We start from the raw sequence: 20,322 nt of genomic DNA, 5'->3' as shown, positions 1-20,322 counted from the left end.
TCAGGATATTGTGAGTTTGAAGCCTGACAATGCCACAGCCGTCCACATGAATCCAAGAGAGTATAAAGGGCCATATGCCATTAATCAAATTGAGCAATACCAGCCAATCATGAGCATCTAGGACAGTCCTGGACGACATATGCGTAAGCTTCTGGTTGGTAGCTGTTGTGTGATAGAAATAAACTACTCAGTGAGTGGGAATTAACAATTAATTGGGAGTGTGGTGTACTAGAAGAAGAAGAAGGAGAAGCCTTTATTTGTCACGTGTACACTCAAGCACAGCGAAATTCATCCTCTGCATTTAACCCATCTGAAGCAGTGAACACACACATGCACACACAAGTGAGCAATGAGCGCACACACAGACCCAGAGCAGTGGGCAGCTATGCTACAGCGCCTGGGGAGCAGTTGAGGGTTAGGTGCCTTGCTCAAGGGCACTTCAGCCATGATACAAAAGGGAAGGGTAAGTGCTGTTCATTCACTCAACTTCCCTCACATTTTTCCCAGTGCTGGGAATCACACCAGCGACCCTTTGGGCCCAAGGCTGCTTCTCTAACCTTTAGGCCATGGCTGCCCCCTGCACAGACCCTTGTAGTTAATTCTAAGACTTTTCTACAGGGTATCATTCATCCATCCATCCATTATCTATACCACTTATCTGTCGGGGTCATTGGGGAAGCTGGAGCCAATTCCATCTGACTTCTGGTGAGAGGTGGGGTACACCCTGGACAGGTCACTAATCAATCGCAGGGCTAACGCAAAGACAAACAATCACATTCACACCTTTGGGAAATTTAGAGTAGCTAGTTGACCAAATCCATATGTCTTTGGACTGAGGGAGGAAACCGGAGCACCAGGAGGAAACCCATGTAGGCACTGGGAGAACATGCAGACTCCACACAGAAAGGTTCCAGCTGCCCGCAAGTTTCAAACCCAGAAGCGCTTGCTGTGAGCCAACAATGCAAAACACTGCACCACCATACCGCACGCACATGGTATCATTTTCTAATGAAATTCTTATTTTGTACAGCATCTGTACGTATCTACTTGTAAACATGACTGTGAATGTTTTATTGGCAGAGTGAGAGTGGTTTTCCTGGCAATTTTCACATGGTGAGGAATCAAGAACTTCAGACTATGCAGCTAGAGAAAAACGACTGCTACAAGAAAACAATCACTTACAGCTTGATTATATTCCTATAACTGCACAACTTAAAGAGGTTTACGTACATCATTTATACCACCACAAACTGCCAATGATTACAGAACTTTCTTTGTTAAAAATGATTACTTTCAATATTTTAATACACTTTGTTAAAACATTATCTATTTAAAGATCTGATGACACGAACATGACTCTATGCAATTTCTTAAATAAACTATACAACATGGCAAACATGTTAGATTTCTGTTATAATTACACGAAAAGAAGCTGTTGTTACGTGAATATCCAACTTTTAATTGCACAGCGCAAGAAAACTGGGTCCGTGGCTCGCGGCCATGTTGTGATGTCAGCGGAAGAACACGCTGCGGTTCACTGGCTGTTCTACTCTGGTTCTACTCAATGGAAATGCGCATGAAAACGCCGGTGAACTCTCTAGTGCTAGCTCTTCCTCTTCTGGGAGTCTAGAATTGTGTTGTGAGTGGGATAGATCGGAAGAATCTAGTGATGACGAACACGGGTGCATCCAACCGTACAGGTTTGAACCTGTTACTGTGCACCAATCTGAGTCCGACTCCGAGATGGACAGCGGACAGGCAGACAGCCCAGCATTGACGAACACCACAAGGTTGGATAACAAGGATTGGTAGGTCAACCCGTATTTGTTCAAAATGTTACGGAATCAATATTTTAATATTGTGTATTGTTGTCTTGCATGTGTAAACACTGCTTATATCATGTAAGCCGTATGCTACACTGAATACATAGTTCCTAATGGAGCATGTAAACGGCTAACATAATAAGCTTATGACTATGCCTGATCCGTGATACGGAGCACAGGTGGCCAAGTGGTTAGAGCGCTTGACCGCTAAGTGAACGGTCCCTGGTTTGAGCCTCGGCTCGACGGGGATCTGGGGCTCGCTCCCTGTCCACCCAGCAGTGAATGGGGACCTGGTGGAAACACTGGGGAAGTTAAAGGTGGCGAAGAAAGGAACTGGCCACCCTACCTCACTATGCCGATGGCCCAGGACAAGTGCGCTCTCTAACAGGCACTCCCCCAATGTATGAATCGTATATGGGACTCCCCTTTGCTTTTTTGATCCGTGATACATTTAGGATAATATTGGCAGGCACGTCTTCTAGTTTATGGCTTCTTAGTTTTATCCTTGAATGAAGCAAAATATTTGATAACCTACATCAGCGTAAGCAAATGACAATCTGTAGCCTACTTGTCTGGCTAAGTTAGCTTTCCCTCAGTGTTTGCTTTGAGAAACAAATTCTTTCAACTTGGCAATAAGAGACCACAATGCAAAGGCAAAATACTACAACTGCTACTACAAATCTGTCACATCAACAAACCAGCAAGTGAGGAGGAAGACTAGGCGATATGATGCCCATACCCATAGATCAGTTTTTTTTGTATTAGTACTAAGAAGACGTAAACAAACCATCCAACACCATTGAAGACAGTGCCTACCGTGAATACATAACACTGTTATTGAAAGATCTGTATTTTGTATCTGTATATTTGTGATGAACACTGTAAATACTGTAGGCACTGCTGATGGTAGTAACACACGTTTGTGCTGAACTGCACACCCAAGAGATTCTTTAAAGCTGGGAAGGGTGTCAAAACAATCCAAATCGAAGTGTTCAGAGCACAGGACGGATGTTGGTGAGGGCTCCCACTTGTCACGAGTGCGCCTGACTTGCTTCACCCACTTCGCATGCAGCTCAGGATCTCTGGGAAACTTGAATAAACTTACCCCATCCTTGTGGGTTTTGGAGCAAAAGCCAGCAACACAACGCGAAGGCATAATAACTATATATATATAAAATAATAATGTATAATAATAATACTAATAATGACAAACTGAACACCTGTTGCATCAACAACAAACTGGTAAGTTAGGAGGAAGGTTCTTTCGCTGACGTCATATAGCCCCTCCTCCTCATTCGTCTCCTGGGTGCTGCAGCCCTGTCAAATTTGCCCAAATAGCCGCGTTTTTTATCATAACTTGTAAAATAGGCGCCTTCGTGAATTAATATATGGATCATCGGGAATTACTTTTTATGTTATAAAACATCACCAAAGATGTCAAAAACGTGTCATCAGATCTTTAAGGTTACATTTAAAATATAGTATAACTGTCATACAAGTTTTTCTCTGCTGTTAGTAAAGCAGCCGTAAAAAGGTCATCCCTCAACATTCAGCTCATACTTTTTTCCTCTCTCTTAAAAACCAAAGGCACAGCACTGCATCTGACACTGGAGTCTCCTTCAATAACAAAAACGTTCTTCTTACACAAGTTCCACATGCAAACTTATTTCTGTGTGTGCATATAGGACAATTTTGGTGTGCTACATAGCACTCTTTACAATGTTTCAGGGTGACGCATGCAATTACGGCCAGGACCACCTCCAATCACCTGGCTTGCAGGTGTCTCTACACATTTGAGGTACATTACTGAATAGAGCAAGCCTGTATTTCACCTACATCTATGTACTATTCTGTAATGGTCATGATTATCACAGGGTGGATTGACGCTTGTCTACTAAAAGGTCTCTCACACTCACCTGCTCTTGAGTCTAGACAGCGCCTTGTCAAATTCATTATGCAGGAATAAATCCAGTGCTGCCATGCAGTCCTCCAGAGCCACTGACAGATCAGATCTTTCTGAGCTGAGATGCACAAACATAAAAAAAAGAAAAGAAAAGAAAGCAGATTACAGAGGAAAGAGACTATGCAGAATTAGCAAGTAGCATGAGCGTCATAAATGAGATAAATAATATACAAAGCACACACTGAGCTGGAGTGCATTACTAAACATTACACTCGGCTGTATTAGAGTCATGCTGGGGAAAACAAACAGCTTGAAACGATCGCCATTTAATCTTCTGTAACGCAGTGCAACTCAGCATGCTCCTTGTTTACCTGGTAGTGTTAAATGTGCAAAATAAATTGGCTTCACCCAAGTTTTCGCCCCTTAATCTTTTCTATGTTTTGTAGTGTGACAAACTGGAATTAAAGTACATCTAATTGGCATTATATACATTATGTTATGAATTTACACAAAAAAGGCAAAAATTATTTGTAAATTTAAAAAAAATCCATACAAGTTGTGATTGTACAAATATTCACTCCCCTTACTGTGAAACAACTAAATTAGTTCTGGTGCAACTCGTTGCCATCAGAAGTCCCATAATTAGTTGAATGGAGTCAACCTGTGTGCAAATAAAGTGTCACACTTAACATAAATACAAAAACATACCTAAACAACCAGCATTATGAATAACCAAGCAGTGTCAAACAAGCTCAGGAGAAAGTTCTGGAAAAGTATCAGTGAGGGTTTGGTTACAAAAAACATTCCCAACTCTGAACGTCTCACAGCACAACACTAAATACAATACTAAAAAATGGAAAAAATTATGACGCAATACCACTTTTGCCTACAGCAGGCCATCCACTAAAAGTCAATGACCGGGTAAGGAGGGCATTAATCAGAAATGTAACCAAGGGCCAAGGGTAACCCTCAACTTGATGCTACCACCACCATTCAATTTTGGATGAATATGTCAAAAATTTCAAGAGGGAATACTTGAATACTTATGCAAGCCACGGTATGCACGATATACATCACACCATATACGGTACACCACAAACCTCATATGATCCCGATTTCAGAGTCAGTACAACATCTTTTCTTTACCTGCCAAGCATTTAAGGTAGCTGAAGTGCATTAATTGAACTATTAGATATATAATACATTTTCTATTATCTCAAGTCAAGGTACTGCTGTTTCTCCTGTGAGTAAGAGTGAGGGCAGAGAGACAGAAATAACCTTCATATACACTGGAGTAGAGATGTGTTCCCATGCAGAGGTGACTTTGCGATACAAGTGTACAACAGATTATGCAAAAGAGGGACAGTGCTCAGGACTGTGTTAAGAAGAAAAGTGTATTGCAGCACACTGAGAGGTCCAAGAGGTTCCCAATGGAAAGACGTACAAAAAACATAATAAAATCATATTTTTCCCAGGTAGACTACTACATTTTCTGCTATACAGCTAAGAGGCTGTTCAGTTTGCTCCAGGAGTGACCAAAAAAACCCCTGTTAATTATTGTTGGTAGCCTTCATAGGGGAAACCATGGCCTAATGGTTAGAGAAGCAGCTTTAGGACCAAAAGGTCACTGGGTTGAGTCCCTGGATCAGCAGGACTGGCTGAAGTGCCTTTGAGCAAGGTGCCTAAACCCCAACTGCTCCACCAAGAGTGATGGTGTATTTTGTGTCTGATTAGCCAAAAGGAAAAAAACTGACTGACTATGTGATTATCAGTTCGGGTGGTGCCCGCTCAAAACAAAAAAACTGGTAGTCTTGGCCTTTTAAACGCAGTGTGTCTTGGTGGTGGGATACTTTATCAATGTAGTTTGTGATGTGTAGAGGACATGATTCTGAAAAACTGTCAAACTTATGGCTATTGTGGGGACGTCGTGGCTCAGGTGGATAAGGTGCCATACCATAAATCCGGGGACCTGGGTTTGATCCTGACCTGAGGTCATTTCCCGATCCCTCTCCTGTTCATTTCCTGTCTCTACACTGTCCTATCCAATAAAGGTGAAAAAAAAAACCAAAAAATCTTTAAAAAAAAACAAACTTATGGCTATTGTTAGAGTCGACCATCAATGTCGCCAACAGCCTCTTACTTTAACATAAAGAGCCAATCTGACTCACACTGCAAACAACCAATCATGCCCCTTTTCCACCAAAGCAGTTCCAGGGCTGGTTCGGGGCCAGTGCTTAGTTTGGAACCCGGTTTTCTGTTTCCACTGACAAAGAACTGGCTCTGGGGCCAGAAAAACCGGTTCCAGGCTAGCACCAACTCTCTGCTGGGCCAGAAGAAAGAACCACTTACGTCAGCGGGAGGGGCGGAGTTGTTAAGACCAACAACAATAACAAGACCGCGAAAGATTGCCATTTTTAAGCAACGAGAAGCAGCAGCTGTACAAACGCGAAGTCATTCATTATTGTTGTTGTTGCTGCTTCTTCTTCTCCGTGTTGTTTTTGCTTCGATATTTGCGCCAAGGTTTATGCAAACACAGCGACGTAACTGACGTATACAGCGACGCAATGACGTGGCTCCCCTTAGCACCATGAGCTATGGAAAAGCAAACTGGTTCTCAGCTGGCTCGCAAGTTGAACGAGTTGTGAACCAGCACTGGCCCTGAACCAGCCCTGGAACTGATTTGGTGGAAAAGGGGTAACAGAGACTCTAGTTTTGTTTTGTTTAGAGGATGAGGTTATGAGAACAGTGCTAAGAAGTCCAACAGTGGAGCACTCAAGCCTGAAACTAAGTTGCATTTTTTTTTTTTTTAGAAGAAGAAGCAGCCTTTATTTTGTCACATGCACGCTCAAGTACAGTGAAATTCATCCTCTGCACTTAACCCATTTGAAGCAGTGAATACACACATGCACACACACAAGTGAGCAATGAGCACACACACATACCAAGAGTGGGCAGCTATGCTACAGCACCCAGGGAGCAGTTGGGGTTAGGTGCCTTGCTCAAGGGCGCTTTAGCCCAAGGCTGCCCCATGTTAACCTAACCGCATGTCTTTGAACTGTGGGGAAAACCAGAGTACCCAGAGGAAACCCACACAGACATGGGGAGAACATGCAAACTCCACACAGAAAGGCCCCTGTCAGCTACTGGACTCAAACCCAGAACCTTCTTGCTGTGAGGCAACAATGCTAACCACTATACCAGGGTTTCTCAAACTTCTTTGCTCTGGGGCCCAGTAATGTTAGGCCTTGGTGCTGCAAGGCCCTGCATAGGCCTACGCCTCTGTGCGCTCCCCTGAACCCCTCCCCCCCCCCCACACACACACACATACATCGTGTGCGCCTCCATAGATAGATACATACATACATAGTTTATTATTATTATTATTACTTTTTTTTTTGTTAGTAGTACCTGTTACAAGTAGCAGACTTATACCAGCATAACAATATTTTGGCTAAATAAGACCTAACAGGGGGCGGCACGGTGGTGTAGTGGTTAGCGCTGTCGCCTCACAGCAAGAAGGTCCGGGTTCGAGCCCCATGGCCGACGAGGGCCTTTCTGTGCGGAGTTTGCATGTTCTCCCCGTGTCCGCGTGGGTTTCCTCCGGGTGCTCCGGTTTCCCCCACAGTCCAAAGACATGCAGGTTAGGTTAACTGGTGACTCTAAATTGAGCGTAGGTGTGAATGTGAGTGTGAATGGTTGTCTGTGTCTATGTGTCAGCCCTGTGATGACCTGGCGACTTGTCCAGGGTGTACCCCGCCTTTCGCCCGTAGTCAGCTGGGATAGGCTCCAGCTTGAGTGCAACCCTGTAGAACAGGATAAAGCGGCTACAGATAATGAGATGAGATCATTATTATTATTAGTAGTAGTAGGCCTATTATTATTATTATTATTATTATTATTATTATTATTGCTTAGGCCTAAACTATTATTAAACAAGGGAAACTAACAGAAGTGCTTTGGCTTTGAGATTATTGCCAAATTACATAAATATACTGATATGTAGACCCAATAATTTGACTATTATTATTATTATTATTATTAATAACCTATATTATTACCATTTGCGTAAGAACCATTAAACTAAGATTTTTTTTTTACTTTTATGTTTTAGATTTTTTTTTTTAAACTACACCTTTGAACTTGAAGCACTGCCAAACAGTGCCTCAATAATATACACACACTTATAAAAAGGTCTACCAGAAACATGGGACCTCAAACCGAGAAACCTAAAGACCCACTGTAGCCCTAATACTGACTGATTACACAGTCCCAGTATGAAGAAGGGAGAACTGAACCTAGGCTACATGCTGACTTTTAACCTCAAATGACAGGCCCAGTCACCCACAGAGATTTGGTAAAAGAAAAGTCAGCATTCTAATGCGAAGGATGTGCCTGCTTTCTCGCCACTAATACGTCGAAACGAGGAAGACAGGGTGACAAGGCCACTCGGAGCGTGTTTTCTGAGTTGAGCCTGTTTCGGTATTTTGTCTTTGTGGCTGTCAAATGTGAAAATGCGGTCTCGCAGAGGTATGTTGAATGGAAAGGCATCAGTGTTTTCACTGCCATCTCACTCAGCTGGGGATATTCATCGCAGCATGACAGCCAGAATTCAGACAGAGAAAGTCGACCAAATCTCGACTGCTCATGGCTTAAAGACCTCATGATGTTTAGTCTGGAAAAAATCAAATACAATTTAAGAGGGGCTCCTGAGAAATTTGAGTTAACCTGGAACTCAGTACTAGAATACATAAATAAATTAAAACACTTGAAGATCTTTAAGCATTGCTAAAGCATAATTTGACCCTGCTATCTTACTCCCTAACCGACTTTTCTACTGGTTTTTTTTTTTTTGGTGGTGTTGTTGTTCTATAATTTTCATATGTGCTCAGTTAAATAATGTATATATGTTGGGTTTTTTTCTCTTCTTCATTATTACATGTTAATTGATAGTGCAAAGGACATACCTATATGCATCTCTGAAGGTAGCTTGTTTAGCTACATTGTTATATGCACATTATATTGTATGTAGTGAGGAGGGTAGGGGAGAGTGGGGAATGAAAGGGTTTATTTGAAGAAAAAAAATGGAAAATAAAGCTTTCAGTGTCAATTGTACTTTTTATATGTGAAATCAATAAACATATGTGTCAAATCTCGACTGCAGACCAGCATCGCACGAAAGCTCCAGAAGTTTATCCTGCACCACAGGTGGCAGAGCGCTCGTTTCTGGGTTGGTGAATGGATCTCTTACCCATTGCTTTTCCGTGTGAGGGGATTTTGAGGGGAAGTATGAATCAGAATGACGCAGTGTTTCGGTAAGGTGTTGCACGATCACTGCCGGCACCTGCCCCAAATCCACACCTTCATCAGCCAGAGACGACAGACAGCCGAACATGTCAAACACACCTCTTTTAACTCTGTTGGTCCAGACTGAGAGCTTCTTTTTGAAAGCCATGATCTTATCATTGACTTGAAAAATGTCACATGCTTGGCCTTGGATCAACAGGTTTAGCATACTGAAATGGTCCAGGATGTCAGAAAGATAAGCTACCTTTAAAGCCAAGACTGATCTCGCAGGTGATCGGCAAGATTGGACTGTTTATTTGTCAAGAATGCCTCAACCTCATGCCTCGACTCGTACACTCTGTTCACCACTTTACCCCGTGACAGCCAACAAACCTCAGAGTGCAAGAGCAGATGAACATGATCTGCACCCATCTCATCACACAGAGCTGTAAATAGACGGGAATTTGTCGGATTGGCCTTGATGAAGTTCACTATTTTGACCACTTGATTTAAAACTTCATGAAGCTCTGTGGACAGGCGTTTAGAGGCAAGTACCTCTCGATGAATAACACAATGCGTTGCCTGCACTGATGGTGAAACGACTTTTACCTGAGCAACAACTCCGTTGTGCCTGCCGGTCATAGCCGCTGCCCCATCTGTGCAGACACTGACGCAACGCCCCCATATCAACCCATGCCCAGAGGTGTACCCATCAAGCATACGGAATATTTCTCCAGCGGTTGTGGTCCCTGGAAGCACCTTACAAAACAAAAAATCCTCATGAAACCGGCCCTCATGAGCATATCTGATGTAGACCAGAAGCATAGCCAAGTTAGAGAGATCCGTGGTCTCATCCAATTGAATGGCAAACCAGTCAGATGACTTCGCCCTTTCTAAAATTTGCATTTCGATGTCTGCCGCCATATCGTCAATTCGACGACAGACCGTGTCATTTGACAGAGGAATCTCTTTTACTTTGGCTGCAGCAGCCGGACCCAACACCTCACTACAAGCAGGAACAATTGAAGGCATAATTAGCTTCTCCCCAGTTGTGAAGGGTGCCTGACATTTGGAAAAGTGGTGTGAAATCATGTATGATACCTTTGTTAGCTTTTCATTCTCAGTCAAATTACTTTTCAACACTAGTTTGGGTGGCCAATTCATCACGTTTCCTTCTGAAAAAATCCTCTGATTTATCCTTGAGATGCGAATGTTTAGTTTCCAAATGCCGGCATAATTTGCATGGCTTCATAGCTTCATTGGCAGATAACACAGATTGGTTTCGGGGGACAACTATCAGTTGAAATAAAGCCGAATTGTATGTATGAAGGGTCGTAATTGCGAGTGAATGGGCGATATTTTTTTGCCTCTGGCTCATGTTGTGTGTCTGCACTGTCAGATGGGCGCTTTCCAAAGAAAGAGTCAAGAGTAGCTTGCTTTGAACATGCCATGATATTGCTCTCATAAAGCGTGTGTGCGCGAATGACTAGACTTGGGACAGAATGAATGAATAAGTGCAAGTGTGCAACCTCGCGCAGGCGGGAACGCTTAACATTCTAGAATGGGGGGCGGGACTTACGCTACGTGGCACACAGTGACAAAAGCACTGAGAGCAGAGCCAGCCAATTGCTCTTCTACATAATCTGATTGACAGTGACCAGTAGTTTGCAATTATAATACTGACTACTAGTGCAGAGGCAGGCTTGCGGACCGACGGTAATCTTCTCACGGACCGGTACCGGTCCACGGCCCATAGATTGAGAAACACCGCACTATACCACCGTGTCACTCACCATACTTTGATAAAACTCAAATAACTTTGAAGAAGGGATGCTAAGAACCTTGTAAAAGTTTTAGCCAATCCAGTCACATGCCTTAAAGTGCATATCCTGGACCAATTTCATGTTTTTTTATATGAAAGTATGTCCCTTTACACACTCATCCAGAAGGGTAATTTTTGCACAAGGGCATCTGTCTACAGCAGAAAAAAATAAAATAACAAAACGCGTCTGGAAAAATCCCAAGGGAGTCTGGAGCCAGATTCGTGACGTCACCTGTGGAACTGCCAGCAGGCTGTGTGAGCTTGCACGGTTTCAGTGCACAGCCTGTGTAGACCAAGTTTAGCAGCTAGAGATTTGGCATTGAAATATGGAATTGTCACCTGAGCGCAATGTTACTTCACCTTTGGATGAAGAATATAATGAGATGTTAGAATTATTTCTTACCCTGGCAACAGTCAACTTGTGAATTGCTGATTTTCTTGGTCTTTTTCTCGGCTCTGCTTTGGTCCTCGGCTTCTGGGTGCCTCACACGAAGCGCTCCCATTTCTCTCTCATTGTCCGGTCTTTGGGAAACGATGAGTACTAATCCCATCAAGATTGGTGTTGCTACACCCTTCTACGATACATCTGTTAACCATTTTAATAATTATGTGATAACGTTGAAGAAATTTGCAGAAAACCACCAGGTCGTTTTCTCATAAACAAACCAGCGCTGACGTAGGATTCAGAAGGAGGCGTCCCGCACGCGACGTCACGAAAATCAGTGTTTGCTGGGAAATCCAAATGCCAAGTTTTTTCAGAGGCGGACCAATTGGCCTCAAATGGCTTGAGTTCAACTGAATTTTTCTGGTATTGCGCAAGGTAAAAAAAATGCACAAAATGCAAAATGTGACAGATATTTGACCAAAGTTTAATATAAAATAGGAGAATTACATTGACCTTGCTCCTGAATTTACTTTAAAATGCACTTTAAAAAGCTAAATGTTGTAATAATTGTTGTGCACATTCTGTTATTTTTAAAGGGTTATTATATTGACTTTCCCTGGTGAAAAATACATCCTAAAGGTATAAAAGAGACACCCTTAAGGGTACCACCACCACAGGGACAAGCAAATATCCACTTTAGTACCTTTTTTCTGAGTGTGGTTCCACAGCATATCACTGGAAATGCATTCTTTATGTAAGTACCTTTACTACAAATATTTAATATTAAATCCAAATGTTTGGATAGTTTCATGAGCAAAATTATCCATCCAACAAATTGATAATGAAGTCCTTAACCAGGTCTGGTACATTCTCAGAAAATAAAGTATATTATTATACCTTTTGGTGTACAATGACTCGTCACTGGGGCAGTACCCTCTAAGGTACTTATTTGTACCTTTTATACACTGCTTGGGAGCATATATGTACCTTTTTGGCCATAAAAAGGAACAAATAGTTACCTTGAGTTTCAATAATAAACCCTGGGGGGTACATTAGTGTAGACTGTACCTTAGGGGACAGAAATGGACTCCTACTGTACCCCTATTTCTGACAGTGTACCTTCCCCATAACAGCACATAAACCCAGCACTAATTTGTTCATTTGTATGCTATAAAGCTGCAGATGAACCCAGTGACATCCAGCAATAAAACAACTCTCAGAAACAACTGGAAGTTAATGGAAAGCAGTGAACCCAATAAAGCATAAATCTGAGGCAACGTAATCTAATAAATGATGTCCTAATTAACAACACACTTTTTTGTGCTGTAACCAGTTTCACCAGTATAATAGCTTTGATAACTCGAGCTTCCTGAGCATGAATGTAATTTAAAAAAAAAAAAGTACAGTAGCTGCAAAAGGCAACTTTAATGAACAGATGCCTCAGATTATAGCAAGCTAACTAGCAACATCAAAAGAAAAGCTATGCTGCAAGCCCTATTTAAACTGTTCAAACTCTTCTAGTAACATTTTGGGCTCTAAAAAAAAAAACTCAACTTATACTGCTACAGCACCAAATCATTCTAATTCCTCTTTAACAGGGTTTAAGCTTGACAGCATTCTAAAATCCTGACTTTTTTGTGCTAGTATGACGATTTTTTTAGGCTACATCCACACGACAATGGCAACGAGATTTTTTTTTTAAATATCGCGTCCACATGGGCAACGGATCAGTAAAATATCAGGTACATATGGCAACGCAACGCTTGCTGAAAACGATGCAATACACATGCCCACACCTCTACGTGCGCTGTAAGACGGTCCCATCGGAGACACCAGAACAATAGAAGAAGTAGACGCATGCGCATAAGCCCCTTCTTCTGTAGCATTAGCCACATAAAGTTTTGATTATTAATCAGTAGCGTAAAACGAAAGACGCGGAAAGAGGAATGAATGGGGGCAGATGGAAGCTGGTACGCCAATATTCTGATATCCTCCAGAATTCTTTAATGGTCCGGAATAAACTGAATGCTACACGTTGATGGATTACTTTGTTCTTCTATGCCCTTTTTGAGGAATGTACTGTCGGACTTAAACCAACATCTGAAGAGGTATTCTTTCACTCTCTCTCTCTCTCTCTCACTTTGCACCATTACACAATAAATATTCACAGTGAAAATATTTTGTAAGTGCGTTTCATGAACCAAGTTATAGGATTTGTTGACAACTCGCATCAAGTTCGTTACACTTCTACCCGGCGTGAAGCATGTGGTTGTGACATCATCGTAAACAAATCCGTTCTACTCATCCAGACGACTTCGCAAACGGCGCCGTTGCCAGATTTTTCCACTCTGGAACCCGTTCTCAAAATATTTCGTTTTGGGGCACCCAAAACGCTGGTGCCATGTGGACGCCAGGCCGAAACGATAAACAATTTTATCAGATTCACCTGAATCCGTTGCCGTGTGGACAGGGCCTTAATAGAGACCACAAAGCACCCCATTAGGTCGTCAATCAAATGGTGTAAACGCATTTGTTAATGTCGCTAATGTGTTTGGGAAACACTTGGTTAAGCAAACTCCATGTATACCCAAGACACAAACTGATTTAACTGCTAGCTTTCAATGCATGAAGCCTGACTAGATGGGTTGCTTTAACTGTGTTGGCTTAATAAAAAATTTAAAAAAATTGACACTGAGCTACTCTATTTTCTGTATTCTGACAGCGAATAACTGGATAACATGGGTGAAAGTATAAAAAATACAAGTGTTTGAATGATCAGCAGTACATCAGGTGCTTTACAAGCTGAACTGGACATGTTAGTGTAGGAATGCATGCTTACAGCACATTCTTTATGAAATATCCCCACAGTAATGACTATCTATGGCTTTTCTCTGGGCACACAGGAATTGAGAATTAAAAGGAATGTGTCAGATAAATAAATGTGGATGAGTGGACGCAAGAGGGGAAAGTGAATAGCAGCTATGTCTATCCACTCCAGCTGAAAGACAGACCCGGGCTTTGTGCTCTCTTCTTCTCTCACAATTGCAACATATTTAATGGCTCAGGTGGCCCTCAGCCCCACAGAAGAAGTTCTGTATGGCTATTAATTCTCGCTGTGCATAATCAGCAATGAGTGACTCACAGACTGGTGATTTCCTCTACAGTCTTCCAGCTGGAAACTACTTTCTCCTTTCTCTGGCCAACAACATATAAAGTGTAGATGGAAGATAAATGTTGTGCATAACGTGCCTATAAATAAAAGATAAATAAATAAACAGTCAATACATAACTAGGTGCAAAGGTTAACGTTAAATGTTACTACTTATGAATTACTTCAAATATTTTGCTTAGGCCCAGAAAAACACAAGTGAAACACAGTGAGCTCTGCCCTGCTGAGAATTTTATCATGGCCATATCACTTGTCCAAACTAGCTTCATACTGTACTGATCATTTTACAGGACAAGGTGAAAGTCAGCAGGATGTACACACTATTAGATTTACCCTGCCTGCTAGATGCTGTTGAAGTAGCATAAATGATTAAAGTCAGCAGCTCTTAAATGCTGATCTCTCGGAGGGGCCATCTGAGCACTGATTACCGGGACATCCAACACAAACAAGCTGACAGAGTGACATACAATGACATACAGATTCTGACTTGCACACACATACACACAGCGCAAGATATTCTTTAGGTAGTTAAAAAAGCTAGGATCTGCACTTCAGGATTTGAAAAAAGCATTCGAGATCACACATTAGCCCATGGACATGTACAGTGACACGGCAATAAGAGAAGCTAGACGAAGGGCGTCTAACGGATAAAATTTCAAAAGCCAGCACCAAAAGAGTGTTTTTCAGCATCTCGATTCATAACATAGCATGAACTCTCTCACACAATCTCACACTCATGCAGGACACACATGTACACAGTGTCCCATCGACAGTGTCGCATTTCTTACCCATTTGACAGAGTTTCTCCTCCCTTTGACATTTTCATCTGGCACAATCAAGGATGTAAAGAGGTAAGACAAAAAAAAAGATGGAAGTATGTGAAGACAAATACAGAAGAATAATTCACAGTGCGTTTGAGATCATTCCCCTTCAGGAGCTCCCAACAGCAGCTTCCCTCACCTCGACACACATACACATACTTTAACTCCCAACTCTCTCTCTCTCTCTCTCTCTCTCTCTCATAGGAACGAGCTCAGGGAGAATGCAGACCTTAATAAGATCAGGATGACTATCACATACGGAGAAACAAAACATTCACTCAGCCCCCTTTCTCTCTTTCGCTCTGCCCATCATCTCCTGCTCTTCCTAACACACACACACACACACACACACACACACACAGCTCAGATCGGCTGTTCCTCCTCTCAGCCCCACACTCATGCCACATATTGCAGTCTGGTCTCTGATTGGTCAATGCAGCACAGGGAAGGAGGAGCCTTTTTCCTCAGGACACTGGCCAAATAATAAGCCTAGCTAATTTAATCGGTATTGCATAGTCAAGTGACAATCTGACCAGTGTGTTCGGCTTACAAGGGTCACCCTTATTACAGGGCGGTTTATCATGAGACTTAGGGCTAGAATGCCTCAACTGCAGCCTGCACAAGTGTGTAAGGCAGTGACGTAGCATAAAGCAATGGAAAAATATAGAGAGTGAATGGGTGAGAGAGTGTGTGTGTGTGTGTGTGTGTGTGTGTGTGTGAGAGAGAGAGAGAGAGAGAGAGAGAGAGAGAGAGAGAGAGAGAGAGGTGGTTTGCTGCAGTGATGTGGATACAGCAGCAGCCGCAGAAGAACAGCACGACATGGCACACAGCCAGCCTCAGCTGTCCTCCATGTATTTTTGTAATAAAGATGCAGAGCATGCAAAGCTTGCTCAGACTAATAGAAGAAAAATTAGTAATGCACCTGAAGGGTCACGATTCAAGAGCCAGTTTAGAAAGAAAAACAACTGTGAGTGAAAGTTTTCTTATATATTATTAAATGTTTATGTAATACATCAGTAACAAACATTACTAAAGACTGCTCTCAATACATCAATATAGCATAAAGTGACACTCCTGTAGGAGACACCGCTGGGCCAAAATAAAAGAGCTAACCAGAGCCAAATGATCAGCTTCCATCATTACACATAAACGTATAACAAAGACTCCTGCTGATGGGTGACACACACACACATTCACCACCAACACTCCATGCCAGGAGGGGACAGTAGTCCATCCATCCATCCATCCATCCATCATCTGTAGCCGCTTATCCTGTTCTACAGGGTCGCAGGCAAGCTGGAGCCTATCCCAGCTGACTATGGGCGAGAGGCGGGGTACACCCTGGACAAGCTGCCAGGTCATCGCAGGGCCGACACATAGACACAGACAACCATTCACACTCACATTCACACCTACGGTCGGGACAGCAGTCTGGATTTGTTATTTATGAATACTATATCAGAAATATATATTCTACTGTTGTTGTTGCTGTTGTTGTTGTTTAACACCATTTTCTGCAATTGGCATTTGGACATTTGCCAATTCCTAACTACTAGCTAGCACTCCCTTATCACACAGCGACCAGCTGGAGAGGGTGAAGGCCAGCATGTGCTCCCTCCAAGACAAGGGAAGGCAGCCATCTTTTGTTGCTCACGCTTCATCACAGAGCACAGAACTTCCCTGTTCCACATTCATAGATGCCCATGATTGGTTAGTGTTGCTGTGATCGACAGGGGAGAGAGTAACATCATCCCTCCTACACTGTTAGAAACAGGAGTAGAGTAGGAGTCCATTTCTGTCCCCCAAGGTACAATCTACACTAATATACCTCCTACAGCTCATTATTAGACCTCAAGGTCAAAAAGGTACATATACTAGTGCATCTCAAAAAATTAGAATACCATGAAAAAGTTCCTTTTTTTCATAATTTAATTCAAAAACGTAAACTTTCATATATTCTACCGGTATATTCATTACATGTAAAGTGAAATATTTAAAGCCTTTTTTGTTTTAATTTTGATGATTATGGCTTATAGCTCATGAAAATCAGAAATCCATTATCTCAAATTATTAGAATATTCCCTAAGATCAATCAAAAAAAGGATTTACAATACAGAAATGTCCAACTTCTGAAAAGTATATTCATTTATACACTCAATACTTGGTTGGGGCTCCTTTACCATGAATTACTGTATCAATGTGGTGTGGCATGGAGGTGATCAGTCTGTGGCACTGCTGAGGTGTTACTGAAGCCCAGGTTGCTTTGATAGTGGCCTTCAGCGTATCTGTATTTTTGGGTCGGTTGTTTCTCATCATCCTCTTGACAATACCCCATAGATTCTCTATGGGGTTCAGGTCAGGCAAGTTGGCTGGCCAATCAAACACAGTAATATCATGGTCAGCAAACCATTTGGTAGTAGTTTTGGCACTGTGGGTAGGTGCTAAGTCCTGCTGGAAAAGGAAATCAGTATCTCCAAAAAGTTCGTCAGCAGATGGAAGCATGAAGTGCTCTAAAATCTCCTGGTAGATGGCTGTGTTGACTTTGGACTTGATAAAATACAGTGGACCAACACCAGCAGATGACATGGCACCCCAAATCATCACCGACTGTGGAAACTTCACACTGGGCTTCAAACACCTTGGATTCTGTGCCTCTCCACTCTTCCTCCAGACTCTAGAACTGTGATTTCCAAATTAAATGCAAAATGTACTTTCATCTGAAAAGAGGACTTTGGACCACTGAGCAACAGTCCATTTCTTTCTCTCCTTAGCCCAGATAAGACACTTCTGACATTGTCTCTGGCTCAGGAGTAGCTTGATATTAGGAATGCGAAAGTTGTATCCCCTTTCTTGAAGGTGTCTGTTCGTGATGGGTCTTGATACACTGACACCAGCCTCAGTCCACTCCTTGTGAAGCTCTCCCAAGTTCTTGAATCAACTTTTCTTGACAATCCTCAAGACTGCGGCCATCCCTGTTGCTTGTGCACCTTTTCCAGCCACCCTTTTCAGCAATGACCTTTTGTGGCTTACCCTCCTTGTGGAGGGCATCAGTGATCATCTTCTGGACAACAGTCAAGTCAGCAGTCTTCCCCATGATTGTGGTTGTGTGTACTGAACTAGACTGAGAGATACACTGTGTTCATACTGTTTTACTCAAATTCGAAATGAAATATTCTAATATTTTGAGATGGGGTTTTTTATGTTTTTGTACTGTATGCCATACTGATTAAAATTAAAATAGAAAAATGCTTGAAACATTTTAGTTTATGTGTAATGAGTCTATAATATATAACATTTTCACTTTCTTAAATAACTGATGAAAAATATTGAACTTTTTCACAATATTCTAATTTTTTGAGATGCACTAGTATATAGTCCCAAGCAGTATATAAAGGGTACAAATAAGTACCTAAGAGGGTACTGCACCAGTGACGAGCCATTGTACCCATAAATGTACAATCATGTACTTTATTTTCCGAGAGTACCCAAAGAGCACGGCCAATTTTGTACTCTTGGCCTCCTAGCCACAGATGAGAATGGCATTGCCTGGACTGAAGCTGGTTATCTCCCAATGATAGGATGAACAACTTTCTGTTTGTACCACTGTTCGTAATAGTATGTCAACATAGTACACTACCAACAAAGAACCAGTATGAAGTACATATCAATATATTAGAGCCCAAGATGACGAATGGCATTTTCTTATGCAGCAAATATAACCAGCTACCCCATTTGCTTCCAAGAAGTAAAAAAAGAGGCACTCTGTGTATGCCCTCTGAAGATTTTGGTCATTTGCTTTTTTTTTTTTCTTTGCTGAGCAGCCAGGTGGGAATTCTGCTTCTTCACTCAACATGCTTAATCGACTGAACAAGAACTGTGTGCTGACAAGAACAGTGAGACGCACCACAAGAGATTCAGCAGTAGCTGACAAATGATAGAAGGCTTGGTGTGTCAGAGGCCTTTAAATTTAAGGAGTGTGTTTGCGTGCATGTTTGTATGTTGACCCACCTTTCACTAACATCACACACAGTAGAGAAAATACACAGACAAACAAACTCATACATAATCAGTCAAGTGAGTTTTGGCAACTGATGTGGACTAACTGGATGAGATTTTCCGCCCCTGGGCACTGTCTGTGTCAAACACACTGAGTAATAAAGCTGTGTTTTGCTATTTGACAAGGGAATTAAATGTATTATGCTGTAATGCAGGATCCTGTAAGAGAGGGAGATATAATTAGAATAGCAAGTTGATGCACATTTACAGAAACGTATACATGAACTTGAGCAATTATCTGTGTTTATATGTAATAAATACATTGACATATGCGGTCAGTCAGTGAAGAGTATTACTCCTACCCCTGCAACTGATCCAGAATGCAGCAACAACACAACTTGTTTTCTATTTCCTCAATTTTTTCCCACATCACCTCATTGACATGTTTTCACCACTGGCTTCCTGTATCTTCCTGCATCAGATTTAAAACACTGGTGCAAGTCCACAAAGCCAGAAACAGACCAGCCCTCACCTACCTGAAGACACAGTATTTATCAAACCCCACGCTGCACTTTTTTTAAGCCTCTAACATGGCTTGACTTGACCCATAGATACAAGGAAGATGTGATTCATTCTCTCTCCTGGCACCCAGGTGGTAGAATGAACATCTCCAGGTTGTTCAAAAGCTTAGTCTGTTTTCAAACAAAGATTAAAGACCCACCTCGTCACGAAACACCTCAATTAAAACTCACCTTGCACTGTTCCTGTACTAGCATGATGATTCACTTTTGATAGAGACTACAAAGTATTGCTATATCTCATCTCATCTCATTATCTGTAGCCGCTTTATCCTGTTCTACAGGGTCGCAGGCAAGCTGGAGCCTATCCCAGCTGACTACGGGCGAAAGGCGGGGTACACCCTGGACAAGTCGCCAGGTCATCACAGGGCTGACACATAGACACAGACAACCATTCACACTCGCATTCACACCTACGGTCAATTTAGAGTCGCATTTCTATATGTCATTTTGTATTAATATCTGTGTATCCTTGTGTATCCGTCAAATAATGCAAATGCAAATATAAATAGATTAACAAAAAATGGGTGTTATTTACCTAT

General features: G+C 42.0%; 1 protein-coding gene across 1 annotated transcript in view; it reads right to left on the bottom strand.

The window, feature by feature from the left end:
- ttc39a (tetratricopeptide repeat domain 39A) overlaps positions 1–20,322 on the bottom strand; it is a 61,296-nt gene that overhangs the window by 31,370 nt on the left and 9,604 nt on the right. The window contains exon 5 of the mRNA XM_060932112.1: positions 3,740–3,844. Within this exon, the coding sequence (XP_060788095.1) occupies positions 3,740–3,844 (105 nt within the window). The remainder of the gene's footprint in view (positions 1–3,739; positions 3,845–20,322) is intronic.

The sequence above is a fragment of the Neoarius graeffei genome, chromosome 10 (assembly GCF_027579695.1).
Source record: "Neoarius graeffei isolate fNeoGra1 chromosome 10, fNeoGra1.pri, whole genome shotgun sequence".
NCBI classification, from domain to species: domain Eukaryota; kingdom Metazoa; phylum Chordata; class Actinopteri; order Siluriformes; family Ariidae; genus Neoarius; species Neoarius graeffei.
Note: the sequence above shows the minus strand (reverse complement) of the source record. Positions and strands in the feature narration are given on the sequence as shown.